This window comes from Solanum pennellii, chromosome 3, assembly GCF_001406875.1.
Source record: "Solanum pennellii chromosome 3, SPENNV200".
NCBI classification, from domain to species: domain Eukaryota; kingdom Viridiplantae; phylum Streptophyta; class Magnoliopsida; order Solanales; family Solanaceae; genus Solanum; species Solanum pennellii.
In genome coordinates, this window is record NC_028639.1 from 54,900,667 (window position 1) to 54,920,392 (window position 19,726).

Sequence of the window (19,726 nt, forward strand, 5' to 3'; positions counted from 1 at the left end):
ACACGATGATTTTACGTGGAAACCTCCTTGCTTAAGGGAGTAAAACCACGACCTGTCTCACAGGATTTTCAATCGTTTTCACTAATCTTCAAAAGCAAAAGTAAAACACGATTACACCAAACGTGAGAAGGAGTTATCAATCTCACAGTTAAGCAATAGTCCCTATTGCTTAACAAGCCTAAGTAGAAAACTATCTACCCACTAAGTTATCCCACTTGGACAACCTAGACTTTTAACACTACACACTGATTCCTTTATAGATTCAGGAATAGTTTACAGTTTAAGAACAAGAGAATGTCTTCCTAAACAACTACACGAAAAGCTCCAGAGATTGCTGTTGTTCTTGGAATAATTCTGCCTTTGTTTTCTAGTAGCCTTTGCAAATGTTCTTGAAGAGGTTTCTCTCAAGTTGCAAAAACTACTAAAAAATGTTTAGGAAAGTGCCTTTTGTATGGACAAGTCACTTTCCTAGACTTCTTTGCCATTGGTTGGAAAAGTCACACTTTCTGACGCCATCGGGAAGTGTGCACCTACTTTCTGTACCGTCTCCAGCTGGCAATCAACTGGCTCATCTTCATGAGAGCCTGGTACCTCTACTAGGTCCCTGGGTTTGTTTCATCTGCAATACTCAAGTAAGAAACTGGTATCTTTACAAGGTCCCTAAGTTTGTCAAATCATCAAAACTACAAATAACACTATTTACAGGCATTAGTTAAGTATTATTAGAATCAATGTCGCTAAACGCTTTAGGGACATATACAAAGAGTGACAATTGTCACTAAAACTACATATTTAGTTCGCTAATGATCATTTTTGTTATAGTGACTGTGGCTCATATTAGTGCATCTACAGTAAGCAGATAGATTCTATACCTTGCAAGGTATGACAGTCATCCTCAACTGGATTTGTAAAAAAGAGCTCACATGATGTATGTCGGTTGTAAGTAACTCTTTACTTAAAGTTACGTATATACAATATAATTTGAACCGGTATGATTATCTAATTCGTATAATCTCTCAAATTTAAGGTTCTAGACATGCGTGTATTTTGTTCTAGTTATAAATAGAAACATTTTGACTTTATCAATAGATGATTAAAGTGTTGTTACGCATCTTTTATATTATTTTATGTTTGTCTTTTCTAAATCTCACATATTCAAATATCATGTTTCAGTTAATCAGTTTTAGAAAACCTCTATGCTTTCGGTTGATAATCTTATTTTATACTATTCAGTTGGCTTTTCATAAATCTATCTTCGGAGCTACTCATTTAGTCTAGTATGTCTTGTACTTTTAGTCTGCTTCATTTCATTATATTATATACCATACATTTCATGTATTATCGTCATTCAAAGTTGCTTTTTTTAGTGATACAAATTTAGGTATATGGGATTGATAACATATGTAGCACTGGAATCACTTTCATTTAGTTTTGGTGAGACTCCCCGACTCTCTGAGAGGCTCCAACTTATCTTGAGTACTAGTAGTTTATTGATGTTGTTAGTATATTATTCAGGTAGCTTAGGGTTTTGTAATGGTAACTTTTCTTTAGTATGTTAGAAACTTTATAGATGAGTCAATTGAATTACAGTCATAGTTGTTTTATAAGCATATGTCTACTATAAAAAAATTCAGTCTTTTAATTTATGAATCGTTGTTGGATTTGTTTTTAAAGTTATTGTATTAAATGGTCATCTTTTAAAAGCTTTTGCACTAGTCTCTATGCGTCATTTGTTTGCACTTACTAGAAACTTAAATATAAATGATTCACACATAAGCCCATTAAGTGCATTTGTTTTTTTTTTAAGTATCTCTTAATAGGTTTGAATACATTTGACCGAATCAAATTTGTGAAAGAGTCTTAGTCTCATCTGTTTGCACTTAATGGAGATCTAAATCTTAATCATTCAAATTCAGCCCATTAAGTATGTTAGTTTTTTAGGGCATATTAAGTTCATTTGTTTTATTTCCATCCATTATATAGAAGAGTGAAGTGGTAGGATAACCAAGGGTAAAAGTTTAATTTCATTCTAACAAAAATCTATTAAGAAGTATAGTAAAAATTCTAGAAACATATTTCTATATATGAAGTGAATGATGATCAAGGGTTAAAAAAGTAATTTCACGCCAACAAAAATCTACCAAGAATGATAACAAGAAAATTAATTATTTTTAGAAATACCTTTAGTTATTGTTTTACTATTAACTTATTAAGTTATTACTTCACTTTCTTTTCTTTTATGAATTATTGTGATATATATTTATTGCTCTATTTTACTTACTTTGATTTAATTAGTTTTTAATATTTTTTATATTCATTATACTTATAAAAAATGTCTATTTTCAATATATAAATTTATTATGAATTAATTATTTTCACTTTTATTTGGATCTAATAAATATACTTAAAAAGAAATAAGTGTGATAAAATTAATAATATAAAAAATTAAAACTAAAGAAAAGACTGTTAAAAGTAACTTTACAAATAAAAATGAATAGGATGATATATTTGCATTTAAGACAATCAAGATAAATACTCCCTCCGTTTCAAAAAGAATGACCTCCTTTCCTTTTTAGTATGTCCCAAAAAGAATGACCTCTTTCTTTTTTTGGTAACAACTTTCCACGTGGCATGTTTAAGGCAACAAGATCAAAGGGCAATTTTGTACATTTGACCTAACTTTAATTTAGGTATCACAAGATTTAAAAGTCTTCTTTATACTCTTAAACTCCGTGCCAAGTCAAACTAAGTCATTCTTTGTGAAACAGAGGGAGTATATAATTCATTTTTAACAAAAATATATTAAGAGAATAGCAAGAAAAACAAATAATTCTATAAATATCTTTCTATATATGAAATGAATGATGATCGAGGATAAAAATGTAACTTCACTCTAACAAAAATATAACAAGAAACTAAATAGCTCTAGAAACATCTTTAGTTATTGTTATTACTATTAACTCATTTTGTTATTTCTTCACTTGTTTTTATGAGTTATTGTGTATCTATCTATTACTCTATTTTATTATTATTTTAATTTAATTCTTAATATTTTTTTATTCATTATACTTACTAAAATGTCTGATTTAATATAAAAATTTATTATTTTAAAAAATAATAATTATTGCCACTTTTTTGGCTCTAATTAATATAAAAGAAAAAGAAATAAGTGTGATCATAAATTAATAATATATATTAAATTGAAATTAAAAAAATAAAAAAGTTAAGTTTCAATATTTAAAAAATATATTTTAAAAATAGGTCATTATTTTTATTTGTGAAACACTTATAAAACAAACTTTAAATGTATTCAAAATTAATCTATAGATGGATCAATAGACTCTATCTTCATATAGTTTATGAAAATTGTTAATATATTGAGACTCATAATTTTAATTTAGTCTTGTAATGATTTTTAAATAAAATAGAAAAAAATCATTAAATTAATTATTTGAATCGAATATATTGTTTCACACAATTTTAAAATAATCATTGGAGCATGTGATATTTTATTATTATTTCTTATCATTTTTATTTGAACATGTCATAAGAATGTTTCTTTTTGAAAACTAATGAAATTTCTATTATAAGTATATATAATATTGTTATATTGAGCCTATAAACGAGTCTTTCATTATATTAAGCTCGTATCACGTGCGTTAAATTGTCTAGTTTTTTCAAAAAACTCTTAGCGGGTCTAAATAGGTCTGAACAAATCAGATATGTAGGAGACTCTTAACAACATTCAGACTCATTTGATAAGTTATCAAATAATAAATCATAGTTTCTCTGCTTTGGGCGTGCCTTTTTATCTCATAACTAAAATTTTCTTTCTCACTTTTCTCAATCAAACACTATTTTTTTCCAACTGGTTAATTTTAATAAATCCTTTCAAGTATTTTTTTTAATATCAATAATTTTCTTGTATTGATATGTGTCAAGAACACTGATTGCAATAATATTTTTGGTGTATTGTTGTTTATCAATTGTGAAGAACTGAGATGGTTGTCTAGGTGGTCTAGAATTTGTACTTTTCAACAGATAGTTACAAAATTTCTACTCTTTTCAAATATATAGCCCAGATAATATATTTTTATTTATATTATATATTTAAGATATTTGAAAATAAATAATTACGCATATTCAATTATTGAAAAACACATTTTCTTAATCATTTTGTGTTCAGATGTAGAGACAACATCTTAATTATTCAGATATGTATTCAAATTCAGACGTCTTAATGTTAATAAAAACAAATAAGGCCTTACAGTTTGTCAGATCAGGGTTCACTCAGACCAACAATGGTTCCGAGTGCCGGCCACGTCTAGGATGTAGACTCAAATCGTGATGATAAATAACTCTTTATTTTTGTATAATATTGTATATTAGGTGTATAATATCACATTTTAAAACATTTTTGTAAAAAAAACAATAATGAAAGTTTTGTATGTTGTTGTATACTGAATTTATGATGTAGTATTAGAGCCTTCAATATGAGCTAGGTTCGTTAGTCGGTCTGACCTAACCCATTATTAGATAGGGTGGAGCTACGATTTTTGGAGGTCATTTAAGAAATGACTTTTTAGCACGGCCTGCATAAGCCTGCCAATTTTTGGGGCTTAAGAAATATGGATAGGGTCGGTCCGTGGGCCAAATGAAAATTAATTAAAAATAAAAGGGAGTACTAAAAAAGAGAATCTTTCACATATAACAAACACAAAAATCATATTTGTATATGTTATAACTATAGTTTGCATGATTGCGCTCCATAACAAACTTTATGTTTTCTATAGCTATTTCTCTAGACATATATACGAAAGAAGATGTCTATTTCGCTATACATTTATAAAAAAAATGGATATTTCGCTATTTTATACATATATACAAAAGAAGCAATTGTATAATATGTTTCGATATACACATAAAAAAAAAGAATCAATTATATTATGTGTTTTTATAAAGCGAGAAACAAAGAAAGACAGAAAAAAACTGTGCAGAGAAATATAGTTTTTGTTTAATCATAAGTGTATAGGACAAAAATATATGCATTTGTATTTGTATATATAATTTTCTCTCGTTTTATACAAACACAAAGACAATGTATAAATTTGTATAAAGTGAGAGAGACGAGTGAGAGTGGTGAGCGAGATCTAGGAGAGGGGAGAGAGGAGAACGGAAATATATGTATATATACAATAATCTTTCGTTTCATACAAATACAAACACATTTTATACATTTGTGTTTGTACAAAAGCGAGAGAGGCAAGCGAAATTGGCAGCGAGAACGAGTGGCGAGTGAGATTCCACCAGGGGGAGAGGCGAAAATAACAACAGTTTGTTATGGGATACAATTAAATTAAATTGTGTTTATAACATTTAATTTGATTAATATTTTGCTATTATTTACAATTTTTCCTAAAAATAACAAGAGTCTAAACTCAAAATTTATTTAAAGGTTGAAATATTACAATTTAAACAAATTATGTTTATAAAATATGTACTACGTAAAATAAAATTTTTCTAAAATTTATAGGGAATCACTACATAGGTCATAGCTTATGGAGTCATAGTTTTTGTTTTTTATTATGATCATTGAAAAACAACTAGGTTAATATTTCTATTTAGCTAAATTTATGTTTTTACTTGAAATCAAACTTAATAAATATTATAAAGATAATTTTATTTGTGTATTTGATTAACAATAGTACCACTAACACCATGTAATATTGTATTATCGATATTTATGATAATATTTTTAAATTATAATTTAATTTAAAAAATTATAAAAAAAATTTACTTTCAAGGAAAAAAGGATTGGTCTGATAAAGTCATAGCCCACGTACTTGTTGGTTGGGTCGATCATCTTGTGACCCACAGATTAAATGGATTAACCCGACGCCCATCAAACTTCAAAGCCTTTATGGGTTGGACCGAATGGAGTGGGTCAACCCATATTGATAGCTCCATGTATTATACATGTTGTGTTTTGGGCTAAATATTTGTAAGATAAGTTTTGGGCTAAATATTTAATCACTTTTTCCCTCTTTTCTTTTTGTTTCCACTTTTTACATTTAAATAAAAATGTAAGTGATGCTATAATTTGAATTGACATTTAGTTTAGCTCATAAAATTTAAGTTTTGCTATATGCGTATGGACTAAAATTAGGATAAATTTTAGGAATCCCAAGTTTTAATATGAAATTATAATATATCCATCTTTAGTTTGTAATTACATTAATTCCTTAAAAAGTAACACAAATCGAATACATTAATATGTAGTTCGAATACATTAAAGAGTATCTCGGATACATTATAACATAAACCGGATACATAATATGTAGTTTGGTTACATTAAATACTGACTATGATACATTAATACGTAGCTCAGATACATTAGAAATAAGGAATTTTAGACGTTTTAAAAATAGAAGGGGATATTGAGAATAAGGGAAACTTAAGATGTATATTTCATTAATTTTTAAGTATAAAATTTTATGTTTACATTGTTTTGAAAAGGGAAAAAGAGCAAATATATCCCGGAACTTTAAAAAAGGATACGTACATATCCTTCGTTATACTTTTGGGTTATAAATACACTTATCGTCATAATTTTAGATCATATATACCCTTTGGTTAAACGGAATGACACGTGGCATGATCTCAAATATTTGCCCTATTTTATTTTATTTTTTTATCCAAAATTTAGTCTCTCTCTTCTCTTTCTCTCTCCATTCCATTTTTATCCAAAATTTAATCTCTCTCTGCTCTTTCTCTCTCCATTTCATTTTTATCCAAAATTTAATCTCTCTTCTCTTTCTCTCTCCATTCCTCTCTCTCACCGGCGGCACCAGAAACGCCACTATATTGCCGGAAATTCTAAGGAAAGAAAAAATAAATAATCAGTTAGGGCTCGTATCTCTTTCTTAGCCAAAGATCGAACTTTGGTTTATTTGTTTTCCTACTGTGGTTGAGATTTAGGGTTTATAGTGCTATTTTGGAAAACACTTTCTGGAAGCTCTAATTGCTTATGTTTTGATTATGTTTGTGAAAGGATTAAATTATGTCTTCTATTATCTTGGTGCTTAGATTTGAGTAGTTTGATCCGCTCACTTTTCTTATTTTTGAATTGTGAATGTTGTTTTTTCTCAAATATATTTTGGTTTACAAAGCTTAAAATTGCAGATCTGCAGAGCTTGAAATTGCAACCTTCACTATTGATCTGAGATTTATGGGAGGGGAGTGATGAAAATCTAGAGATCTTGAAAATAGATCGATTTTAAATTATTGACATCAAAATTTGAGAAGGATCTTGCCAATAGCGATTAATTAGAAATGGGTGTTGATCAAGCTATGGAGATGGGTGTTGAATCGTGTTGAAATTAAATGTATTGATAATGAAGGTCAATAGAATCAGCCAAGTGAATGAATGGATTAAAAAATAAATAAAAATTGCATTAAAAAATAAATAACTTTTGCAATAAAAAATATATATAATTTTTGGATAAAAAATAAAATAAAATAAGGCAAATATTTGAGATCATGTCACGTGTCTTTCTGTTTAACCAAAGGGTACATATGATCCAAAACTATGACGGTAAGGGTATTTATGACCCAAAAATATAACGAAAGATATATACGTACCATATTTAAAAGTTCGGAAATATATTTGATCTTTTTCCCTTTCGAAAAAATACATTAACAATAATATACTTGAGATATCAAAAATACATTTATAATTATTATTTTTATTGAATTTGGAAAATATTATGAGATGTAGACAATCCTTTACAAACAAAATCACAAACTAGTGATCCAAAGCAAACAACTAGTACTAATTAAGTGCTTAATTTCCCTATATATGTAAAAGTTTCCCTAATTTAGTTCGGCCAACAAAAGAGATAATTAGGAGCTCCTCAATACCTTTTTACTTCACTCCCGTTATAATTCATAATTAATATACACCATTATTATACTTTTTATGATTATTTTTTTTATATAGAAAATGGAATTATACTTACTATTTCTCCTTCCCGCATTAAATGGTATTTAATTTGTTTTAGTTCTTGTCATGATTAGCTATGACTGTTATTCTTTTGTTTTATTTCCATGTAGATACATCTTTTGTTAATCTTTACAAATACAGAGTTATTTATTTCGATGGTTTGATTTTATTTTTTTTCCTATTTCCGTCTTGGATGAGAAAATGAAATAAAATAAATTAGCATAATGGAGACACAACTTCAAAAGGATTCCATCCAGTTCATGAAATATACCTATTTAAAATTATGTGTTTTATTTTTCTTTTTAATAGTTAAAATAACTACAACATGAATGGAGCATCTCACTTGACATGTTTAAAATTATAAGATTCAAGAATCTTTCCAGTTATGTTATTAAACTTCACATTAAGATACTCCCCCTGTTCACTTTATAGCTTGTCCTGCCTTCTAAAAATAATTTTTTACTTTTTACTTCTAACTTTAACATATTAAGAAAAGATAATAATTGCTATTATTTTTTTATTTTACCCTCAACATTAATTAATTATTCCCCTCAAAACAATACATCAATCAGTAAAATACTCATTGTTTCTCAAGAAACGTGCGTAAAGTGGACAAGTAAAAATGAATCGAGTAAGCATTAATAAGGTGAGGATGGAGCATTTCTAATGGAGTCAATATGATCACATGAAAATTCTTTAATTACAGTTACAACCATAGTTGCATGGTTCCACATGGAAAGATGCATGCATGAAGCCAAATGTGAAGAGGGAGCCCCCTTAATTATCATAAAGATATATAAATATATAGATAGATGCATTGCAGCAGCCTGGCATGGTAATGGCAAATGCAGCAGAAACATCATATCAAAGTTACCTTTTATGAAGCAATATATATACATATCTACTGGTCCAACTTCCCAACCCCATGCACATATGTCCCTTTTATTACAACTATATACTCTTTCTACCACTCATTTAAATTTTTCTTAAACCCATAACTTGTCCATATTTCCTCAAACTTATCTTCCTCATTCTTCCAATATAATCCATTCAATATTCTTTTGGAAATATATTCCTTTTATATCTGCTTAAGTTGTCCTACATCAATAGTTTGGGATTTGGATCACTTGGCCCATTTTATACGTAATTTTGAACAATTCTCGTCTCATGAGCTATTACTGTATATAGGGTTGAGTTAAATCCAAAGTCAAATTTTCTTATATATATACCCGAGTTAAATTCATGATCACCACATATAATTGGGCTTTTCCGTTATGTTGGAAAACCTATAAGCGTGTGGGGATGTTAAAATTTTCACATGCATTAGTCGTAGGATGTGAACTTGATTTCCTTATATGGTCTAATCGAGAAATCTTCACCTCATGCATGAAGTTGATTTTTGGAGTTAAGGTTCAAAATATATTTCTTATCAATTATACAATATACATGCTAATGAAAGATGATAATTACCTGTTGAGGGGTTTGCACAGGGTGACTCAAATAGCACGTACTATTATTAAAATAAAAATAAAAATAGGAACAATAGTGGCTTCACCGCTACAAGGCTAAGATATGCTTAAAAATTATAAGAATTGTAACAATTTGGTCCCTCACAAATGAAAGAGATAATACTATAAGACCACTAGACATCAGATTGATACTTAATTGGACTATTCCTTGCTTTGTTTTCAGCGTTTTGTATGTGTATATATATTATATAGTGTCTTCAATGCATGAACCTCCATGCAGTTTATCTTTGGTTTTATTATGGCAATTATTTTGGTAACATGGTGACAAAAGAAATATGTATTTATTTTTATTGAATTGAACGTGTTCATTTATTTTGACTTTCCATATTACTGGGAAAAAGAAAGTTATTTTCATGAAAAACATTTTCCTTTGTGAAACAAGAAACATAATCCAACATAGTGTGATATGCTTTTGGGACACATTTACTTAATTTTTCTTGAGTAATTAAATTCCACTAATTAATTATTTTTAAGAGAAATCAATCACAAAAACCAAATTTGTAAGATATTTAAGCTAACAACCAAATCATGACTAAATACATTATTATTATTTCTTGAAGGATTTTGAATTGAACCGTACGTACTCCAAAAGGACCAAGGCCGGACAAGATCAATTATATACATATAAATATTTTATTAATGATTTAATAATTCTTATAATAATTATTAAAAAAAACTAGAATCTTGAAAAGTACAACAAGTTTTGTTGGATGGGTGTCAGGTCTAACATGAACCTCATCAGTTTTGTCTCTATAAGAGACTAATTGATTTATATAAATAAATATATAAATTGCTTCGATAATATAATCCTACTTACACATTATAATTAATTTTCATTTGTCTCCCTCATGTACAACACTACAGCTAGCTAATTAATCGAATATTTTGGTAATGCCAATCGTTTTATATATTAATGCAACGCACGGTGTAATCGGAAAATAAAAAAAGACTTACTAATTAATACTCTCCAAGATCAAATAATTTTTACGCTATCAGATCTCCTAAATAATAGTAATTACATGATTAATCACCGGGATGAGAAGATTTAGCTAGACATCCCTGGATAGTCTCCCAATTAGATAAGTGAGTGGTTTAATTCAAATGGATAAATTAAAGGAAGATCCCTATCCTTAGGATTAGGAAGAAATAAAGACTCATGAATTGGTCTTTTGATACAATGATATATATCTATATATTTTGCTGATAATTTGTAAATTTTGTGGAGTTAATCGTGGCAAGGTAAAATCTAAAAAGACCTCATATCTCGTATCTCATATATCTCTTAGAAGTTATAACACTCCAACTCCTACGTCTCTTTCGAAGAGGTTAGGCTTCATATTCCTATCGTATATGTATTTTGCTATGTTTTATTAATCTACGAGGTAGGGGTCTAGCCTAACCCTCCAACAAGAAGGGTTGTATTGTCTATATGTATACGAAAGTTAAATGCTTTAATCAGTCACTCTCTCCGTTTCAAAAAGAATGATCCTATTTTCTTTTTAGTTTATTTCAAAAACAATGACGTCTTTCTTTTTTTGGCAATACTTTAACTTTAACTTTACACGTGGCATGTTTAAGCGCATAAGATTAAAGGGCATTTTAGTACATTTGACATAACTTTAAATTAGAACCACAAGATTAAAAACTCTTCTTTCTTTTCTTAAACTCCGTTCCAAATCAAACTAGGTCAATCTTTTTGAAACGGAGGGAGTAATATTTGTTCTGTTCATTTTTACTTGTCCACTATACTATATTGGAATGTCCAACCATATTTGTCCAGTTTACAAAATCAAAGAATAATTAAACGTCATGTTTATTTTACCTTGTTATTAAATTCATTTTTAAAAGTTGAGATGACTCATATTTAACTCTTGTATTAACGATCGACAACTATTGTTGGACAGAGAGTAATAGAAAAGAATGCCTATTTTATGTAGTTTTGCCTACATATTAGGACATAGCTACATTGATTGGCTCTTTGCCCATAACTACTTCCCTATCTTTTATGCTATATATATACCTAAAAATACATATCCATTATCCAGGGCATTCAAGAGTCACAATCAAATTTCAAAGGCAAAAAAAGTATAGTAAAAAAAATGGCCTGCTGGTCAGCTGAAAATGCTACCAAAGCCTATCTTAGAGCAATTAAAATGGTTAGTATCAATTTGTTTACATCTTTTCTACCTTCAGTTTCCAATTTATAATGTTGTAATCTTATATATTAAATTTGTAAATTTTTTTCAGGGAAAGAGTGCAAAGGAGCCAGAGATGGCAGAGTTCATTTCAGCACTAGCAGCAGGCAACAATGCACAACTTATGATTGTTGCATGTGCAGGTGCAGCTGACTCGGCCACCGTGTTAGCTCTGGTGGCTGCAGCCCACCAGACAGGTGGCCGAGTCATCTGTATCATTGGATCAGCCTGTCAGCTGATCCAATCAATTGAATCTCTAGGGCACAACTCGAGATTTGTTGAGTTTGTCACCGGAGATGTCAATACATTACTAATGAGTGAATATAGAGAAGCGGATTTTGTACTCATTGACTGTAACCTCAACAACTGCGAAGGCATCATCCAAACAGCGCGAATGATGGGAGAAAATGTGAGTGTTTTGGGATACAACGCGCTTTGTATGGATTCGTGGAGGTGCCAGAGCTTCAATGCTCATTTACTTCCTATAGGAGAAGGATTGTTAGTGACAAGTAACAAAACGGCGAAAAAAGGGGGAAATTTGGGAGTTTCAGGGAAGAAAAGTAAATGGATTGTTAAAGTAGATAAATGCACAGGGGAAGAACATGTTTTTAGGATCAGGGGAAAAACAGTTGAAGCCTAAGGCTCTCTCTGTTTTGTAAACTTTATTTAATAGATTGATTAGTAGTAATGATTAATTAGGGGAAAATGGATTTTTTTCCACCATGATTTTGAACTGTATATAGCTGCAATATTGATTAATTAAGCCTATTGATTAGTAATTTAGTATATACTTTCTCATTTTACCTAATGCAATTCTTCATTCAATATCTCTGTTGCCATTATTATGAGATGTAGCATATGGTAATTAACATTCTCTCTACAAGGTATAGTACTTCATTATAACCGTGCGAATTACTCAATGTTCACGTCAAATTAATGAATATGGTTTATATATGATTTGGTAAATTTATATGATTTTGTGTAAACACTGTATGTGAATAGGTAAGTCTTTTCCTTCAATACGTGTATGGATTTTTGAACATATCTTTTTAACTTACTTCATTTCACATTCATGCCCTTCAACTTTGGACGTACACAAATAGACATTTAAATTTGTATAAAAATGAACAAATATACACACATATTCTACGTGACATCCTATATGACAATTTATGTCCTACGTGATGTTCTATATGTATTTTATGTCACATAGGACTCATGTGTTTACTTTTTCAACTTTATACAAGTTTAATAATCAACGTGTAGCTGAGGACTTGAATGTAAAATGAGATCAAATTAAATGACATTTTTATGTATTATGTCATTTCAGATTGAATCGGCCAGCTTTCAACAACTACGTACACGTTCTACTTTTTTTTTTTCCTTAATCATAGGGGTTACAAGTCTAATTTGGTGGGCAAAATACCAAATCAATAATCTAAATTCTATAGTATGAAGATGATCAATAATGTTGACTAAATTTATTTGAGCTAATTATAAAGAGGATCGTGAAAAGATGCTTATGATCTGCATCTCATACACATGAATAACAGCGCTACACGCACGTGTGCTTGTGGCAACATAATAGCTACTCTCTACTTAAATTTGTTGGTTATGGTTACTAAAAATAATTGATAATAATATAATCAAGATAGAAAATAGTTTTTTCTCACTTTTAACATTTCTCTAATAAAAATAAAATGTGGAAAGAGATTAAAATAATGAAAGGAAGAGTTAAATTGAGATCAAAGGATAAATAAGGGTAGTTTAGTCAACTCGGCATTTTAAAAAATGTTTTCTTAACGAAAAAGCTTGATTTCCCCGTGTCATAGGTTACCTTTCTATCTTCATCCCTGTAACGTTCTCGAGTATGCAAAGGTAAATACGACAACTAATTAAAATGGATCGGAGTGAGTAGGTAGTATCTATTAGGGTATATTAGGAAGGTTGGATGTGAGAACAAAGTTCCACACGGATAATTGAAACAACATATAAGTTAAATGAATATTTTTTTTATTGATGTGATGTATTTTGAGAAACCAATATGAGTTTGGCCCAAGGTGAGTAGTATCGCATCATGTTAAGAGTATCTTTAAATTGATTTAGTCAAATAGCAGATATCAAAGCTAATGATTCAACGAGATGAGTATGATACGGAGAAGCAATTGCCAATTGGGCGTTGCTCGGTTTACTACCTTTAATATGTCAGACACACGCACAAGAAGTTATGAGCTTTGGTGGCCACAAATAGGGATGGAACTACTTATTTATACATGGTTAAAATAAGTTTGTAGGTATATATAATAGATGTCGAACCCCCTTCGTCTATCTATTTCTACAGATTTTGAACCCCGTCATTGAAAATCCTGACTCCGCCTCTGACCATAAATAATCGAACATGTGGGTGACATTTAATGAATCTTGTTAATATACAGAGTGGATCATAGTAATGCGCTCTACAAAGTACTTAGTTCGAGGAGAGACCTATCCTAGAGGTGCATGGACACCAGTTACCTATAGGAAAAACTATATCAACTGGATTGGGGCATCTTGGTCATCATGTCCCTTAGGCCTTGAGCGCGAGCGCGAGATCAGAGTTCGAGTCTTGGCTACACCCGTTCATATTTTTTATGGTGTTTGACTAATTCTGAAGATAGTAGTGCTCCTGTCACACTCATATTCTAGGTCGGCCTCTGCCCATAGATTGTGGTGATGGACCACATGGAACTTAGTTCGAAGGGGGAGATTGTTAGCCATGCCAACAAATTGAAAAATTATATATTAAAGTGAAGAAATTAATACTTTTTTTAGTGTAAAGGACTCAACCAAAAACAAATAATATCAGAACATGTTATGACTATTTTTGAGCTAAATGAAAGAATACTAATATATATGATTTTTCCACATTAAGGACACGGCAAGTTGGTGCAATTATGTCCACCATTAAGTTAACACTTTCAATACAACATCCTAATATTTAGGTCACAACTTGCATAATCATATTACAAAATATTAAACTTATTAATGAATCAAATCTCTCTTCTGCCATTTCCATTTTTTTATAATTTTATATCATATAAACTAGAACTAGAGAGTAAGTTCCAAGAAGTGTCTTTTTGTGAAGAAATAGTTAAATTCTGTTTTTTTGCATTACTTAGCACAAGTGAAGAATCAGAAGATAATATATAATGGGTCCTGGCGTGTAAAAGACCAGGGGACATAGAATTTATGCACGTTGTTTCTGTGTTAAGACAACAAGTTCTCAACTTGATTGGATCTACATCTATGCTTCCCTATCCACAGGCAAACCAAACTCTGACTTGTTCTGCCTCTGAACTACCCCCTATTCTTATGCTAAATTGTCATTTCATATTCAAGAGTCAAGGGGTCTGTGTCGGATTCATCAAAAATAGTGTATTTTTAGAAAATTTGATATGATGTGGCATTGAAAGATTCATACAAAGGTAATATTAATTTTTCCTAGCTTATCTCTATGGTTTACTAAAGGGTATCTTTGCGCAATAGCAAGGGTTGTTGTAATATGATTAGAAAGTCATATATTCAAGTGCGAAAATTGTCTCTTGCAAATATAAAATCTATGTGGTTATTTTGAGTGGAATGAGTTTACTACGTTGTTCATAATTATTTGTCCACTTTTAAATTGACAAACCTATTAAGAAAACAATGATTGACATAGTAAATTTACCATTTTATCCATATTAATTATGAAGTTGATGAATTAAAAATTTAAGATTTTCAAGAATTTCTACAATCTTCAAAACTAATTAATTGAGGATATAATAGGTAAAAAAAATTGTTCTTTCTTAATTTGTCAAATCGAACGGAACAAATAAAAGAAAAAATTGGACAAATAATTAAGAACAGGAAGAGTATTGATTAAGAAGAAATCTAGTAAATTTGTAGATCAAATTAGCTCTGTTATACCTAATAGATTGGTCTTTTAGGCTGAACACTTGTACTCAGTTTATAACAATTGGTATCTGAGTAGATCGATTCATACTTGAAGCGACGACTCAAATATGTACTACTCTAGCCTGCTAGATTGCCAGGGGTGGTGAGGTACTAGCCATTACGAGATTGTTAGTCCTCCAGTGAGAGAGTTAACTGTGAATATGGTTAAACACAAATTCGAAATTTAAATAAGCCACAAAAAAATAAAAGTGACCAAAATGAGCCATTATTTTAGGAAGTAACTAAAATAGGCTTAGTAAAAGAAAAAATTTCACTTTATCTAATATTCTCAACGTTCTCCGTTAGTCCATAACGGGTATATTTTAATATATAACGGAACTATTTCTTACACTTTATAAAATGTAAGTTTTTCTTACACTTTGTAAAATGAAACTTTTTCTTACACTTTCAAAGTGGAAGAAAAACTTACATTTTACAAAGAGGAATATTTTTCAAGTTTTGCTCTTCTTATGATGTTTTTGTAGTGTTTGTCATACAATTATATTAATTTGACATATCATAAAAATAAAAAAAATATTACACTATGTTTTTATGTTTTTTTTTTCATTTTGAAAGCTCATTCAAACTCTATTTAAGGACATTCAAACATAACACATTCAACATCTTTAGTCTTCTATTATTCTCCATTTCAATAACAAAATAATGTCTTCTAAATCAAAAGTTAGAGTTTCGATTTATTGGGATGGCGAAATTATACATGACGGAAATACCGTTTATTATAATTGTCCTCCCAAACACAATGTTAATTATTCAATTAATATCTGATATCATATATTTCTTTCATCAATCTATAAAAGAATGGGGCATAAATAGTATTATTATGTTTATAGTCGAAAAATACATACTTCATTTTTATCACAAGGACAAGTAAATTTTGGAGAGTCGATTATCTATAATGAAGAATCCTTGACCGACTTTTTGAGAGTTCCAAATGATTACATAGACCAAATCAAGTTAACAATACTTGAAATCTATGTTAGAACTGAGCCTAAGACTAGCCAACAATGTTCTCCTTTATTGGTTGATGTCCATCCCCAATTAGAAAATCGTAATAGCATTGATGAATTTTCGATAACTCAATCTACTAATTTTTCTAACATGACTCATTATCAAAATATTCTTACCGATCGATATGATTTTGATTTGAACAAAACTATCAGTGAAAGTGATTGATAATACTCAATAATTATATTTCGATTATTATTTGTTCATTCTGTCAATTATTTTATATGATTATTGTTATTTAAGTAAGTTAATTGCATGTGATAAATATTTATATATTTTACATATATACGAAAAATATCTCAATTGTATGACAAAAACTTCATAAAGAGAGCAAAACGTGAAATATATTTCTTTTTGTAAAGTGTAAGAAAAAGTTTCACTTTACAAAGTATAAGAAAAATTTTCACTTTATAAAGTGTAAGAAATAGTTCCATTATATATTAAAATATAAATGTTATGGGACTAACGGAAAACGTTTGGAATACTTGAAAAAGTGAAATGTTTTCTTCCACTAAACCTATTTTAATTACTTTCTAAAACAGTAGCTTATTTCGTCAATTTTATTTTTTTGTGGCTTATTTAGATCCGAACTCATTAAACACATGAGTTGGTTGCTCACGATTGGTACTGTATCATTGCAAAGTAAGAATTAACTTTGCTCCAACACTTTTTTATGCTTGAATCTTTTTCTTTTACTGGCAATTTTTTCTAGACAGATACATAAATATATTTTTTAACTTGGCTCAAATTGGTATTTATGTCTTTCAATTTTGAATGTACATAATTAGGCATTTAAATTTGCATAAAATTAGATATAGACATACTTGTCCTACGTGGCAATTTTATATCCTATGTGACGTTCTACATGTATTATTTCATGTAGGACATATGTGTTAATGTATTGTGTCTTCCTATTTTGGCTCTCTCACACACTTTACGGTTGATGACTTGCTTCTTTTTTATTTGCTAAGAACTCAAATAATCATTCCTATTTATAGATGTCGATAAAAGGATCTTGTTAGAGATATTTTCTACTCTCCAGAATGCTCTATCTTTTCTTAGAACACTCTAATATTTTCATAATTAGAGTGGAAAAAAAAATTGATTCGGGTAAAAGAAATGAGTTATTTTATTTAGTGGGTCTAGTCGGATTAAAATTGGGTAATTTAAGTAAAATCAGGTAATTTTAATTGATTTGGGGTTTTCCATCCAAAGAGGTAAGTTTATTGACGACAGTGATAAAATAACTTGTTTTTAACAGCAGGGATAAATTCAACCAATAAAATAAAGTTGATGGGTATTTTTGATCATTTTCCCTTCTTTAATTTTGTTATCTTCTTTCCCAAAATTTTCAAAGAACAAACTGCCTCTTCTCTAAAGACTCATTTACTTCACTCATTTTTTTCGTTGTCTTCTTGCTTCTCTTTGTTCCTTTTTCTTCTTTTACCCTTAGTTTTTTTCAAAATAGTAATAATTGTAAACCTCTTTGATAACATTGTTTCTTTTTTAAAAAAACAAAATAAAAATTGTTATTATAGACTTCAGCATGTAAATGAAGAAATTTCTTCGATTTGAGAGTATTATAGAATTTCATTTCCTTCATCGTAATGGTGTTCTGCTGCATAATTGTTGTAATTTTGAAAGGGAGATGGTAGATTGGAGGTGATTACTAATTTTCAATTTATAATTTGTTAGTAATTTTAATTTTGATTTAACAATAATTTGAAGATATTTATGATAGAGATGGTAAAATAATCGTGACATGATAAAGACTATTCCAAAGAATTGACGAAAATGATAGCTACATAGAAAATTTTGGTAAAGGCAGCTAGCAGGATTGAAGAAGAGCAGAGGACGGTAATGAAGAAGAAGTAGAAAGAGAAAGAAGAAAGAAAAAAGAAAATGAAGTTAATAAAATAAGAAAAATAAAAAATGAAAATAAAGATTAAAAATTAAAATTAACACGTGAAAGATTATAAATGATGTGTGATTGTACTTCTTATCTTGCAAATTGAGGGTGGTTAAAAAAATGAATATTTACAATACTTTAAAATTATTTTAAGGGGTACTAAAATTCCCGCAAAGTCAAAATATCTTTTTAAAGAACACATCTTACTTTAATAAGTAATTATGTATTTTCTAAAAAAAGAATTGTGTAATAGACATTAGCTATACCATCTTATTCCTTTTATTATTTTTTAAAGAAAATCTAAAAATAAATTGCTTATTTAACATATCACTTTGAGAAGCAAAAAAGAGCTTGAAATATTTATCAGCTAACCCAAAGTGGCTCCTAATTTTATTAATTTTTATTTTTAAGAAATATGGCCAAACACTTGGATTTTCCATGACACACAATTGCTTTTGTTTTTGCAAAAAAAAATAAATAAGGAAACACCATATACAAGCAAGACATAGCAAACTAGTAGTATTACAATCCCAGCAACCTAATAGTCTTGATTCTTGAATCTTCTCAAAAGACAGCTGTTAATGTAAAGGAGAACCTGGTTTTGGTTTAAGCATATTAATTAGCACACTGTTTGTGCCTTAAAACATGCTTAATACTGCTTAATGAAGTAAAAGCCGTATAAAAATAATATTGAATATGATGCGTTAGTAATGTTGATATCAATAATGCAAGCATTAGTTATGTCGAAATTGTTTCATAAGTAGTATTTGATTTTCTATATGAAAATATTTGTTTATACAATTGCGCTCCATAAATTACATTGAGAAAAAGATGTAGAAAAAGTTTGAGAGTGATTGTGTCTTTAACCATCTAATACACGCACTAACTCACTTTGCATTACTAATCGCGTGGATTTTCATGTATTTATTAATATAAACATATCTTAATACCAAATAAAATACATCTAAAAAAATATATTAAACAGCAACACAAAATTAATATATGCATTATTTTTTCTAATACACTCGCACACGGGCCGAGCCGTAAGTTTCAAACTCTATCCACAATATAGAGCTTAATGGACTCCTCGTCA

General features: G+C 29.3%; 1 protein-coding gene across 1 annotated transcript; it reads left to right on the forward strand.

Moving 5' to 3' along the window:
* The first annotated feature begins 11,580 nt into the window (after positions 1-11,580).
* Positions 11,581-12,509, forward strand: LOC107013800. Its single transcript, XM_015213677.2, has 2 exons — positions 11,581-11,687; positions 11,779-12,509. The coding sequence occupies exons 1-2, from the start codon at positions 11,631-11,633 to the stop codon at positions 12,364-12,366; spliced, it is 645 nt and encodes a 214-aa protein (XP_015069163.1). The 5' UTR covers positions 11,581-11,630; the 3' UTR covers positions 12,367-12,509.
* The last annotated feature ends 7,217 nt before the right edge of the window (positions 12,510-19,726 follow it).